The sequence below is a fragment of the Xyrauchen texanus genome, chromosome 40 (genome assembly GCF_025860055.1).
Source record: "Xyrauchen texanus isolate HMW12.3.18 chromosome 40, RBS_HiC_50CHRs, whole genome shotgun sequence".
Classification (NCBI taxonomy): Eukaryota; Metazoa; Chordata; class Actinopteri; order Cypriniformes; family Catostomidae; genus Xyrauchen; species Xyrauchen texanus.
This window is the reverse complement of record NC_068315.1, coordinates 15,310,466-15,325,397: the sequence shown is the minus strand read 5'-3', so window position 1 is coordinate 15,325,397 and position 14,932 is coordinate 15,310,466. Positions and strand designations below refer to the sequence as shown.

Sequence of the window (14,932 nt, the reverse complement as noted above, 5' to 3'; positions counted from 1 at the left end):
CTTTAAACTACTCAGTTTGCCATGAAAATAACCTTTGGTGCTTACATGGCATTACTTTCCATCCATCCAAATTTCTGTATTCCCTAAATGACTTAACACATATAGTTTGTATGAATTAGCCACCAACCCTGTGCCTATAAATAGTTTATTTTTTACAGGGAATTGTCCCTGTAATAAGTGAAATGTAAGTCATTTTGGATAAAAGCGTCTGCCAAATGCATAAATGTAAATATAGTTTCACTGGTAAAAAATATCAATACCCTTTTACAAATGCCATACTCATTAACTAACTTTGAAAATGAGAAAAATATCAAATTATTTTTATGTGGATTTTGTAGTTACTGCATTTTCACACAATGGTTACTCTGAATTTCAGCAAAGGAAACAAACTCATCTGACACTGGACAGATCATAAGAGACATGTTTCATTCATAACATGTTTTGTGTTTTGCCTTTGTGGGGCAGGATCATTGCTTATTACATTTCTGTCAAACAAAGACGTAAAACAGAAAGAATCGTCATCATTTAATATTGTATTATATAATTCATTCTTTAAGCAGTTCCCATCTGTGTCAAATTTCAGGTTCTTAATCTTGATCTCATCATTTAATATATTTCCTTTCACTCCATATTTATTTTACTCCTGATATTATTTCTCTCCACTCCATTCTTTTCATTCGTGGGGACTCCCACTTTGTCTTTGTAATTTGCTTTAAGGCTGTAATTCGAATTGCTCTGAAAGTGTTAAATTGTCAGGGCCCACGTCAATCTTTTGATTATATACAATGTTTTTCAGTTTATTTATTTCAATATATTTTTTTAATATGTGGAATAAATGTAAAATAGAGTTATATTGGGGCTCATGATCTTGGCAATTACGGCATGTCACACCAATTGAAGACATTAAATAAGAAGCCTGAGAACACCCCCTCCCAATCCCAAATACCCACCTATAATATCCCCCAGCCAACCCTAGCATAGCTGGGCAGGAGACGGCCCTGCCTGGACACATAATAACAATTTGAAAATTAAAAATCTGACTTTCAATAGATTGGTATATATTAAAAATTTCACAACTTAGCCTCATTGTCCCCATAAGAGGATATACATTTTTAGGAAAACCATTTGTGCTTCCAAAATAAATTAATTAAAAATGTGTACAGCTTTAATCCTACACATTGTTGATTTGTGTTTGTGACTACAGGATATCTTTAGGCCTTTGATGATGCAGATTAAAGGTTTTATAGTGCATGTGTATGTCTGATTGACGGACTGTTATGTGTTTTCAGTGCTGGGTTTGTCAGAAGGGTCTTGCATGTACAGTCTTTAGAATATGAGCCATTGAATATGCCTTTCATAACATGTTATATAAGCATGTGTGAGACTTAACAGATGCTTCCTTACAACACCTAACTGTTACAGCCCCCTGTCAGAGACAGAGTAATGCCTGCACAACACATATACACACGTTTACATGGCTAATGGGGGTATGATTGTTTTTATATGAAGCTAAGCTAATTATAATTACTATAGTCTAACCCTAACCCTAACCCTAAACCACAATTGTACTGTAGCCAAGTTTATGCTGCAAACATAATTTCACATATTATTATTTTTTTTACATTGCACAATATCAAACAGGTCCAGTCCTTTAAGATCCTTGGTATTTCTTACTATTTCTTAACAAAACCAGAGCCAGTTTTGACTAGCCCAAATGGGGCTGTGCTCTGTCTGCTATCTTCCAATCAGAGCTTCTCTCCTGTGGTTCAGCCTAAACGGAAGCCACTATTTGTCCATTTCTAATTAGGGCCAGGAAATGTTTGTTCATATTGGATTGGGTGGGCCTCCTTCAGATTTCTTGGCACATTTACACAAACTATGTATGCATCCTGTTTAAATTCCTCCTCTCTGAACAAAGAACAAAACGAACAGAAGTGGGCTCTTGAACGCTTACATAAGTGAACTTGGTTCATCAAAAGTCAAAGCTTAAAACAATTTGTGTCAGACAAAGAATGTGGAGTATGTCAGTGTGATATATCAGCGCACTAAATTTGTATTGTGCAATAAATACCAACCTCTGTTTCACCATTAAGAACTCTCATTAAATGTACAGCAGCTATATCCTGATTGATATAGTATGTTGTGATTGCCTCCCTGCTAAATGTTGAAGTACCTTAACATTGGCAGAAAAAGGACCTTTCTTGTCAAAGTAGTTTTTAGAGTTAGGGATTTGAACCCCTAAACCTAAGTATTACATTTCCGTGCATAACCTGTCCCGTACCATTTGTGCTAAGGATATGAACCATGCAGCTTGTTAAGGAGACATGTGCTATTACTGTGTAAGTGAAAAGACTTGTGTTTTTCTGGCAAAAATTTCTTATAGACCTACAAAGGAGGGAGCCAAGCTATTATCAAGGGTTAGAAACGTATCTACTGTATATTTAGAACACATCTAGATATAGATTGAACACTATAGCAACCATCTAGCAATGCTCTAGCAACTACACATAACACCCTAGCAAATGCATAATAATGTGCTTACAACTTAAAACACCCTAAAATTATGACTTTGACTTTTGCTACACAACTGAAGCACAACTAAATCTTGCTATCACTCATGCCCTGTGTGGTTGGGGAAGAAATGAAATATAGTGACTTTACTGTGTAGCACAACTGGTCTTTACCAGACAAACACTTTGTGGAATAGTCAGTAGCAATAAATACAACCAATTTCATACATTTAAAACAAATAATGACAAAAAAAAATGCAAATATAGACTGAGTGTAGATAATGAGGTAGATATTGTTGTGCAAAAGTTTCAGAACATGCAGTATAAAAATAAGTAGCATAACGATATATGAGAAGGCATAAAATTATGATCATACTGAGTACTTTAATATATACGCTGTTTTTTACCAGCAACATAATCTTACATAGTCTAACATACCGGCAAGATCATTCAGCACCTTAACAAAGACTTGCAGTAATTATGTTGTGTGTTTTAATGTTTGTTTCTTTACAATAATTTGCACTATACGTCATAGCAGCTCACAAGCGTCCTTATGTTCTTGTAACCTATAGCTATACTTCAGAGATGTTGCTGAAAAATGTTCCCAGAAGTTATATTTGACAAACTCTTCATAATGTAAAAATATAATGTTATTATCATTCTAAAAATTCTAAAATGTTGTAATAATAGTTAGCTTTAATTAAAAATAATACAAGTCTTTTGCATGTCCCCATGTAGATAGCCGGTTAAACATTAAACTCTGCAGGGTTTCATGTAGCTTTACTGGAATTGTTCTCATCCTCTGAACTGGAGAATAGTATTGTTTTATTGTAAGGACACTATAAAAGATGTATATCAGCTTCCTTCTCATAAACAATCTGAAAGAAGTGAACAATGGCATGTGATAAAATGTGGTTTACATTTTATACTTACATTCTCCCTTCCTTTTCCTATATCATAGTGGAGGAATGATTGGATCTCAAACTATCTTTATGAAGTTAAATTTCCTACTGAGAGTCAAAACATGTGTTATTATCACCCAACAACGGGTACCGAAATCCTTTTAAGTGGGGACATGTATTTAAATAAACAACAAATACATGGCAACTCCAATGGTTGTTTATTTATGTTACTGTTATCCATGAGTATGAGTAATGTAAAACTAATAGAGGGCTAAAGAGAAGTATATATCTATGATTTTATAAAACAGAGAGTTCCTGGCCTGGATGGTGAATGATCAGTTCACTGTTTCAGATGTGCTAACATACACAGTATAGTAACAGCTATGTACAGTCACTGTGCAGCACCCATACCTGACCATTATGCCATTACATGGAAATGTTTTGGTATGGCAGGGGTCTTGTAGCAAAAGATGGCTCTTTTTTGTTGAATTAATTATCAAGTACGTTTTATTGCTTTTATCAAACAGTTACTAAAACAGTTACATAATAGAAATATTAAAGATGCAAATTTTAATTAAATGTTATTTTATTAAGAAATCCATTCACGTTGTTATTGCGTGTAAAATCCCATTCAATTCAAATAAATGTTCTCTATTTTGTCCTCATTTTTATTCACTTTGATTTTGTCTGTCTCTCTAGGATCGGTTGTTCTTTGTTATGGAGTATGTAAACGGAGGCGACTTGATGTTTCAGATCCAGCGCTCGCGAAAGTTCGACGAAGCTCGTTCCCGTTTCTACGCAGCTGAGGTCACATCAGCGCTTATGTTCCTGCATCAACATGGCGTCATCTACAGGTATACACACATGGTTGCGCGGATCACTTAAAGAAAGTATTCTGGGCTGAATTCTGAAAACTCTCTTTTAAATGTATTCAGTAAAGTATTCCGAATACATCTCATAAAAAGTAACACATTCAGAATACAAGAATGCTTTTAGAAAACATATTTATAAAGGCAAGGCACAATTGGAGGAATTAAGGGTGATTTGCAACATCACCATATCTGACGTGCTACACCTCCACTTTTAACTATTTAACATAATATAAGTGAATCTGAATAGCTTGTTTCTTTAAATTAGATGTGGAGTTGGACGCAAATGTCTTCATGGAAGGAAGAAGACAAACAGAAGGTGGTTTGTGGTCAACTACAATATTTTAATATTTAAACAACATTTAATCTTTTTCATTAGCCATTATTTGATCGGACAGACAAAGAATAATACATTTTGACCCAAAATTATATAAGAAATGCAAATAAACCATATTTATTTTCCAGACGATAACTGTATCCCATAAAGTAGTGAGGTCATGTGACAAGAATGTAGTATATTAATGATTTTTAACTAGGCTTGCTTGCATATTTCCATATTTAGGTGGATTTATTGATTCTCTTTTATTACCAATTCTTTTATTTTGGTGCTTTTGTTTCTTTTACTCATCCTTTGTTTTTATTTTATATATTTTTTGTGCATCACAAAACCATCATGAGATGTTTTTTAAAAAGTGAGAAATAATATGAATCTGTCTGTATCATGTTACAATATGTGTCACAATAAACTAGCCCCATTCGTCTGTAAGCCACGAATTTTACAGTAGTTATTTACATGAGGTTTTTCTGTCATCGTTTGGAGTCTGATTTTTTCAAGTCCTTTTTCCTCTTTCAGTCTTTGCAGTAGGCCTACTTTCTTTATATTTATTTTTGACCTATTTATAGTAGCCTATGATTACCGTTAATAACTGATGATTCTCAACAGTTCCACAAGTTTCTAATGTGGACTGTCCGTCTTATCTCCGTCTCCGGGAAGCTGCAATCTCTTGCCAAGCATTTTCAATTGGTGTTTTATTCAGATAGAGAGGGGACGAGTGGTCGTAAATATGTTTGTATAATCTAACTTGTTTGGAAAGAATCTCCTCAAATTGATGCTCCGCCATGACAGTTGTTGACTGAAAACAGAAAACTTGTGTTAGGATATGAATTGAGTGCTGACACATACTCAAAAACGTGTGGAATCGAGCTTGCATAGCAAGGTGTGTCTGCATTCGTGTACTTGCGTGAAGTATGTTTGGGTGTGCCAATGCGGTTACCAGATATTGAATCTGGGAATCATTATATATGAATAAGACATTGTGTGTCCATTCTTTAGTGCCTCCTTTTGGTGACCGCGGTCCATTTTGAAAGCCTATAAAAGTATCCCAAATACACAACCTCTAATTTTAATCTGCGATTGTGTTTTCAAATTAGCTCAATTTTGCATGAATCCCTGGCAATGCTGCAGTCACTCGCTGCTGCTCCTATCTGGGGAAAAGAGAGCGAGACGACACCTTTGCATCTTGCACCTGCACTGTTCAGAAAAAACAGTCAAATTTCCCAATTGATTGATAAGAATTTTTATCTTTATGCCTTATGTTTTGTGGTCATTATGAGAAAAGTATTCTAAAAGTATTCTAACAAAATTGTAGAAAGTAACTGTATTCTAAATACAGGTGCTTGAAAATGTAACAGGGGCTGAATACAGTTCTGAATACGTAACACCGTCACATGTATTCTGTTACAGCCCAACCCTGTATACACGCACGCATTCCATTACCTGCCTTGTAACTACAGAGCCCACAAATGTTGCCAGTCCTACACAGGCTGGGCATCATGCTAATTGTCACTCGGAGACTTTAAATGTCTCTTTTTTTTTTTTTTTTTTTGTTCCAGCTTTGAGATAGATGCTAATCCCATTTTACCTGGGAGAGTTAGCAAAGATCATGCCATTGTCTAATGACAGACTATCAGTTTACCTCTCTCAATGAAGCTAAGACTTCATTCAGGTCAGGTCAGCTTTGTTGCTTCACGAGAGAGCAGAAGATAGATACAGTGTGTACTGTGAGCTGACTGCAGTTCTGAGCTCCTGATGCATTGCAGAGTTCTTTACCAGAGGCCGATAACATGAAACAATTGGACAAAATCTCAAGGGACTAATACACTGTTATTAGGGTTGCTATGGCAGTGTGGAGAGATGGTTTTGTATACAGTCTGTATACAAAGAGACAGACCGGCTGTGGCTCAGTTGGTAGAGCGGGTTGGCCACTAATCGCAGGGTTGGTTTGAATCGTGGCCCACACGACTCCACACAAGTGTCCTTGGGCAAGACACTGAACCCCAAGCATGGCAACTCTGCCGCCATTGGTGTATGAATGTATGGGTGAATGAGTCACAGTGTAAAGCGCTTTGAATACCGTTAAGGTTAAAAAGATGCTATATAAGTGCAGACCATTTACCATTTGGACAGGCATTGACACACATACATTTACTTAGCCATCTGATTGGGGACATATTGTACACTTTTAGTGCTTTTATACTATATAAAGTAAATTATAATTTCTAAAAATTAACCCTAACCTGTTAAAAAAAGCAGCATTGTTTCATTTGTGAAGGATTTATTAGAGGACGTCACTCAAATTTCCTCAAAGTAAGGTTTTGTCAAATTTAGCTAATGTTTGCCCCATGCCCATACTATAGTTTAGGATGTACACACTTTCCATTGGCTTCTATTGTTTTTATACTGGGTTAATGAGATTTTCTATGCCCTATCCCTAACCTTCACAGAAAACTTTCTGCATTTCTACATTTTCATTAAAGGATTATTTCACCCAAAAATAAAAATGTTCACATCATTGACTCACCCTTGTGCCATCCCAGATGTGTATGACTTTCTTTCTTCCTCTGAGCACAAATTAAGATTTTAGGAGAATATCTCAGCTCTGTAGGTCCATTCAATGCAAGTGAATGGTGGCAGGACTTTTAGGCTCCAAAAAGCACATAAAGGCAGCATTAAAGTAATCCATACGACTCCAGTGGTTAAATCTATGACTTCAGAAGCCAAATGATTGGTGTCACATGTCACATGCCCAGCGAAAAGCATAAAAAGCAATATTCTTTATCCAGAGATTGGGTAGATACTGTAGTACATTCATAATCCTCTACATTCCTGCTGAGTCCTTCAAGATATACAAGGTCAATCTACACTTGCTCCCATTTGAACCAGCTGCCATTGCTGCAGTGCTATAGCCCCTGTCTTCCCTTACACAGTGTGTTATCACGTCAGAAATGCTTGCCTTCAATGTTCTGATGTTTTGAAATATTGATTATTCAAACCCAATAAAGTGCATTTGGGTTCATTATTACTGTGCATATCAAACTTTAGTCTTCTGCAGTTGTTAAAATTTGTTAAAGGTAGTTTTTTGAAGAGGTCTGATCAATTAGATCTACTGAAGGAATAGTAATATTAAGTTCCTTTTTTATCACTGAGTTAGATTAGTAGTTCATTCGCTGATTTGAATATATGATTATCAAATACCTAACCCTAACCTGATTTGTGGTTTATAATGTAGTAATGTACATTGTAAAATGTGGTTTTAGATGATAGACGTGGCCTCAGGGAAACTTGAGGAATGTAAGTGGAGGTGGGATTGGTAAGTGGATTAGAACACCAATCTTAGGAATGAGAGGCCTCCTTAGCCCCCAGCGATACGAAAACTCTTCCAACTTTCCTTCTCCGGCTCCTCGTTTTTTCTTGAGGAGAAAAATTTGACTTCGTACAAGTGTTTTTGGGTGTACACTTCTAGAATATCCGATTTCCTTGAAGTGTGCCAAGATCCGTCTGTTATATGATTTATTTTCCACCGCATTTCTCTGATAATCCTGTCAAATATCCATTTACAGATGATTTATTGCATATGTGTGTTATTAGGAAATTGATTTGGCCTTTGTTTACACTGAGCCCAATTCCATTTTTTTTTAAACATAATCCTTAAGAACTGGCTATGCACACTGTTATTTTGCACATGCTGAAATCTTTTTTTATTTAATTTTTTTGGACAGTGTATTCATATATTTAATTTATTTATTTAGATCAGGAGCCATACTAATGACTTAAGCATCAGCTAACACATTGTGTATTTTGTTTGTAACAAAATACACATTGTGTATGATGTTATATTCGTGTTGCACTCTAAATGACGAAAACATCTTCACTTGAAAGCAAATTTCAAACCACAAATGAACACAATGTTATTTCATAATTTTTTTGCTGTTTAGACTATACACAAATAAATGGATTTGAGTCAGATACTCCATAAATGAGCTTTCTGCGGCCTTTTTGATCAATGCCTAATTCATGTAACCATTTTGATGTAAAATAGCCATTATCAATGTTTAACTTCTCCTCTTGCAAGTTTGTGGTTGTAAAATATTTACTTAATTCTTTAGGAAACTGAGGAGAAAGAGGGGTGTGAGAGACAGCTAAAAAGAAAATCTTTTTTTTGGTCTGTTGTGCTGGTCAATGCTTGCCCTCTGTACGGACTTGCTGTCTGATTAGGATATATGGAACCATCAGTCGCCCAGCTTTAACTCCCATCACTTTTACAGTACTCTCTGTTCTTGAGTGCTTAGCTGATATTGTTTTTGATTAGAGCTGGTCAGTGATGATGGGCTCTATGGAAAATCTCTTCACACACAAAAGGAACACAGGAAAGGATTTCAATAGGGCTTAATTATGAGTGTACAGTACATGCACATGTGTGTGTGTGTGCGGCTGTCCATGCAAGCATGGAATGTGTACGTGTGCCGTGAGTTGAGAAACTGTGCCGTGAGTTGAGAAACTAAAGCTGATTGTCCAGTCGTATTGAAAATCTGAGGTTCAAAGTCTAATTTAAGCCTGGAATTAAACAAAGTTTAAGGATTTTAAAAAAACAATCAAATAATTAAAGCATGTCACTTTTCCAATAAGCAATTCTTTAACTCCTTTGTACATTGAAGCATATACAATGCTTTTTGGACATTTTTAAATCATGCTGGGATAACATGGATCATCAGGTTTTGTACCAGGATTCTCATGGAGTCCATGCCAACTTGAGTGCATGCAGTCATTAAAGCAAAAAGAGGGACATTCCAAACAGTAAGAATTAAAGTAATTAGGACAGGGTAAAAATATTGCATCATGATCTTCATTTGAACCCAACTTGGGTTCTTCATTTGAACTCAACCCAAATATGGTTATATTATTATTGTTATTATTATTATTATTATTATTATTATTTGGTGGCTGGGTCATTATTAAAATATGGTGACAAACATGTCCTTTGACTTTTCAGTCATGAAAAATATAGCAAACAGTCAACAGCAAACAGTTTTTAAAATAATTTTTTTTTTTTTTTAAATATATTTTAATTTGGCTATTGTCTGTTAAACCCCTTGTCCCCTTCATCTGGTGCACCACTTCTATGACATTATAAATGTACTCATTTCATTTTCTCAGGTCAAGCATTAATGAAATGCAACAAATTCCCTAGTGAAAGGAAACAAATGAGCAAAAAAGCTAAACAAAATGAGTAATTAGTCATTTAAATAATTTAAAAAGAAAGTTTGTCCCTTGATTCATGTCATTGCTGTTATCCCATGATCACTTTTTCACATGGTTCGTTTAAATATGACATTGGAAGTTTTGTGGACTTGTGGAAGTTTTTAATTGAAAAAGTATATATATTTAATGGTATGATTTATTGATTTTATTCTGATCAGTGGTGTGTTTTGCGATGCTATTGATGCCAACTTAGAAAATGTAACTTTTAAGAGAATTTGTCACTGGTATTATCATCACTAGCATTGCTTCATTTGTGAAACAAAATTAAATAAACTAAAAGAACTACAGTCAAGTTGTCCTTTATGAATATAAAATGAGGTCAAGATGTTAAAAAATGAGATTTACTCTCAACTTTTATGGGCAAAAATTGAACTGATTTGAAAATTTCAATATTTTTATGTTGGTATGTCAAACTTTTTTTGAAAATGACCTACCTTTTAGACATGTTTGTAGGGGTTACAAAATATCATGCTTTCCAGTCAAATGGGATGCAATTGATTTAATCAGTTTCAACATGATGTTTTATCTTTATTTCAACAGTTTGAGAGTGCATGTTTAAATGTTTAATATTATAATTTTTTTGTCTCTGAAAGGATAATAATAATTTCTGTAAGAGCCTGTCATATAACAAATGTTAAGTCTTAAAAATGTGAATAAATTAAAGCATATAGCAAATACAGTGTATTGCACTGTTTTGTAAGTGTGGGTTACAGGTAAATGCTAAATTTTTAATTTGTGTCCTGCGGCAAAATTGTTTAAAGAACCCCTTTAATTGTAAATGGTACAACTTATGCAATTAAACAGTAAACATGTAACAAAATATAATATGTGCAATATAATATAATATAAAAAAATGTGTCCAACATCAAGAAAAACTCATGGAAAACCAGTAGTAAAATTATTATTTTTGTAACGTCTCTAGTTTCTCTGGTTAAAATGTATAATAACCAGCATTAGCTGGGAGAGAATTTCTTTCATATGTAAGCACATTGGACATTATAACTGAAACATATCCACATGAATCGATATCGAATTGAGAGCTTGTGAATCGGAATTGAACTGGGAATTCTGTATCAATACCCATCCCTAATTTTTATAATTCATCTTTTCACTCAAATTGTTGTGCTGATAGTATAATTTCCAATGAAAAAAAAAAGATTAAATAAGAAAAATGCAAAAAACAAGCTTTTCCAAATGCATGTTTGTGTGCATGATACAGTAATCGCCTGTTTGATGCTATCAGTGGCCACTGTTGAAAAGCCCTGATGTTTCAAGTGAAACACCGAAGCATTTGTATGACCTTGAGCTGTAGTTGCATTGTTAAAGACGTCCCACGCAATCCACTTTTATTCAACCCTTCCTGTGCAGTGGACAGATGACAGCTCCCGGGTTTAGCTGTTGCCCAGTTTGATCGGCCGTTGTCATGTCAAATGCATATTGCATTAAAATGGTCTCACCTTAAATGGTCGCTGTCAAAAATAGAACAGTTACATGAACCTGGGCCCTTCCTCACCCTCATCGGAACAGTGCCTCACAAAAACAACTTTGCTTGACTGATGCCAGCAAAGAAATGTTGAAATTTTTTGCCAATCAACCATCAAAGTCCAGGCCTGTTCAGCCTCCCTCTTGTGCTATCTTTATCCTGCATCATCAACACAGTTGTTTCACTTTATATGCTTTCAAAATCACAGTGTGGGTGAGTCAGTGAGTTAGTTTTTTACGGTTTAAACTGACACATGATCAGTGATAAAAGGATTTCCCCCCATGTCGCACATACTGTAAAGTAGTCTTGTTTTTCATTTGTTGCTTTCCTCCCTTTCTGTCTACTTGTTTTTTCCCCTCTTATTTTTACTGTTGTAGTAGCATAAGTGTCATGAGATCTCAAGCTTCCTTACAAATACATGGACCCTGTTTACACCTGGTATTAAGGTGCGTGCGTCTCCTGTGACCACTTGTGTTCAGATTTTAAGGGAGGGTCTCTGATTTCATGATGACATACAGCAGTCAATATGTCAGTGTGTTACTGCATGATATTAAACCACAGAAAAGACATAAAAGACAAAGAAAGCACAAGGAAAACCGGCATGCTGTTTCTCCCAAATGCAACGCGAATGCGGATTACACACACACCGGTTTGATCTCATGGCTCTGGGAGGGACATGATCTAATCATAAATGTGAAGTTACGACACCATGCATTTGTAATTGGGAAAAAAAATTAAACAAGTGCAACGTTCGATTTTTCAGAGAAACTGTAATCATAAAATCGGTAAATGTTAAGATAAAGCATTTAGGTTAAATTAAGTGGCACTAACACTTGTGTATTCTGCAGAGGCAGTGGGATGTGTCTGAAGGTGTTTAGAAAGGTTACTGGTGTTTCCCATTTTGGCTTGAAATCTCTGGAGGCATTCATAACAGATGGGTTTTTCCAGTCTCATAAGCCAAAACCCAAAATAATTCCAAATATCACTATGTGAATTTTGTTGTGTAAAAAGCTTCTCACACTCCAAAGTTTTACTTAAATCATATTATCCATTAGGAGACACAGCCACCAAATTAACACACTGGGATTCAGACATGTATGTTTGAAGCATGGGAAAACACTCATTGAAAAATAAACAATACCATGTAAGGGGCAAATTCTAAACAGCATTGTGTTAAGGGGACACCACTCGAAAAGACTATATTTTGTATATTATTGCAGATATAGGTCTGATTTAAATTAAGGTTTTAGCGAAAATAATATTTACTATCGCACATACAATATAACTTACGGTACTACCGTATTAATGGTACTACCTTTTATAAAATACTTTGGCACTGCCAGTATTATGAAGTTTTAGTATCACGATTCTACCGCAGCACCGGTCGACCATGCAACCCTTCTAAGCACAAACTTAACATTTTGAGCAGAATTATCCATTACTGTAGGGACGTACCTGTATTAAAGGAGCTTCAGATGTCCGTGCTTCTCATCTGTGTAGATACAGTGTAGAAGATCCACAAAGTTCTCGTGCTTGTGTATGTATCTGCGTTTTCAAATTTTCTGATCTTTGTTTTCTTTTAAAGCCGCAAAAGTTAAAATTCTTGTTTTAGATCAGCAATTGATTGACAGGTGAGGGTGGTACAGGACGTATTAGTGTTTAAGGCCCAAATGCGATGTGGTCACGTTTGGTTTTGACCAACTCCGTACATGGTTTTTGTGATAAAATCACAAAATGTTTTGCACCCCATTTACACCTGTATTTAGCATTGACCATATGTGACTGGATCAACCGAAACAAATCGGAATACCAGATGTAAATTGGGTCATTGAGTCTTTAGTCACATGACTTGTGTCTGCAAGAGTATTCTAAAAACACAAAAGCCTTTTTTCATGATACAATTTAATAGAAAAGTTTTACAAGATTGAATCCTTATCTACAAAAGAGTATAAACAGGTACACACTTGTCGTGTGTGTACGTGTGTGTGTGTGTGTGTGTGTGTGTTTGTTTGTTTGCGGAAAGCAGGAAAGGTAAAGTAGTGAACCACACCCTGACTTCTGCTTGCCTCAATAAAACCAACATATAAACACTCTGGCCTTGTTTACACCTGGTATTAATATGCATCAGAAATGTGTCTTTTGTTAAAGATTTTTAGAGTAGAGTTTCTGATTTTGGGAAAACATACATGACTCACTACATCAGTGTTTTTTTTTATTTTTTATTAGCATTTTTTTTTAATAAAGCAAAACATATATACACAGAATCAGCATTTAACCCCCACCACTACCCCTCCCAATCCCCAACCCCACCCTGACCCCCAACAAACATTCCTGTGGTCACACATGAGTATATACATACACACACACAAAAATAAATAAATAAATATATATATACCTATGCCTATCTCTCCACTGCCATTCCCCGAGAGCCCTCCAAGAACACCAAATATTTGCCTAATTTCCCAACGGACTAATCCAATTTCCCCAGTCTTCTGAATGATACTTCTCAAAAGCCGCCACCCTCCCCCTCTCCATGCCCCATGTCATTCCAGCCGACTTTCATCCCCTTAAAACAATTTGTCTGGCAATCATCCCAATAGGACCCCATTTTGATGTGTTTATTCCCTATATTGATCTAAAATCATCGCCTAAAATACAGAGTCTGGGGCAAAATGAAATTTGAGTGCCCAATACGTCACACACAAAACTCTGAACCTTCAACCAAAATTATCAGATCTTAACACACCACCAAAAAAAATGGGTTGTGTCTCCATCTTCTGATTGGCATTGCCAGCAGTTGGGTGTGTCTTTAAGGCCAAGTCTATACAATCTAGAGGGGGTCCAATAGAATCAATGTAAAATCTTGAACTGCATAAGGCACACCCTTGCATTTCTAGATGCAGACTTGATGTTTTTTATAATCCTAGCCCACACTCCCTCCTCTAATACCAAGTTTAAATCTTTCTCCCATAATCTCTTGAGAGAAGTTGAAGCTCTGTCCCCCAGACTCTGAATTAGCAGTGAGTAAATACACTGATGCCTCATGACCTTTTCCAAAAGCAATAATCATCACTCCCAGAGTATCTGCTGGGTTTGCTACTCTCAAAAATAGTACAGAGCAGGTGGGAAGCTGTAAATACCTAAAGATAGATCTGGGAATCCCAAAATGTTGAACCAAATTTTCAAAGGATCTCAACACTCCACTCTCATATAGGTCACAGAGTGTAGTAACAGAAAGGCAACATATAATACATAATTTTTGGGTTCAGCCATATGCTCGAAGCAATTTTTCAATGTATGTCAGAATTAAACACTGTGGACACTTATCCATACAGAGTGCAAATCCAAGATAACAAGGTGCGACTTCTCCGATTAGTTTGATAGAAAGTCTTTGCAATGGCGATATAGGGGCAAGAAAATCCTGCTCAATACAAAACCAGGGAAGGGCTCTCTCAGAAGGAAGCGACCAATGAGCCAAATGTCTGAGACCGAATGCATAATAATAATCAAAATCTTGGGTAGGCCTAGCCCACCATTGTCAATCAGCCTATGCAACTTACTGAAATGTA

The 14,932-nt window shown here is 35.8% G+C and overlaps 1 protein-coding gene across 1 annotated transcript in view; it reads left to right on the top strand.

Moving 5' to 3' along the window:
• The window catches only part of LOC127633221 (protein kinase C epsilon type-like), a 97,854-nt gene that overhangs the window by 72,476 nt on the left and 10,446 nt on the right, over window positions 1–14,932 (top strand). Inside the window, exon 11 of the mRNA XM_052112150.1 lies at window positions 4,112–4,266. Within this exon, the coding sequence (XP_051968110.1) occupies window positions 4,112–4,266 (155 nt within the window). The remainder of the gene's footprint in view (window positions 1–4,111; window positions 4,267–14,932) is intronic.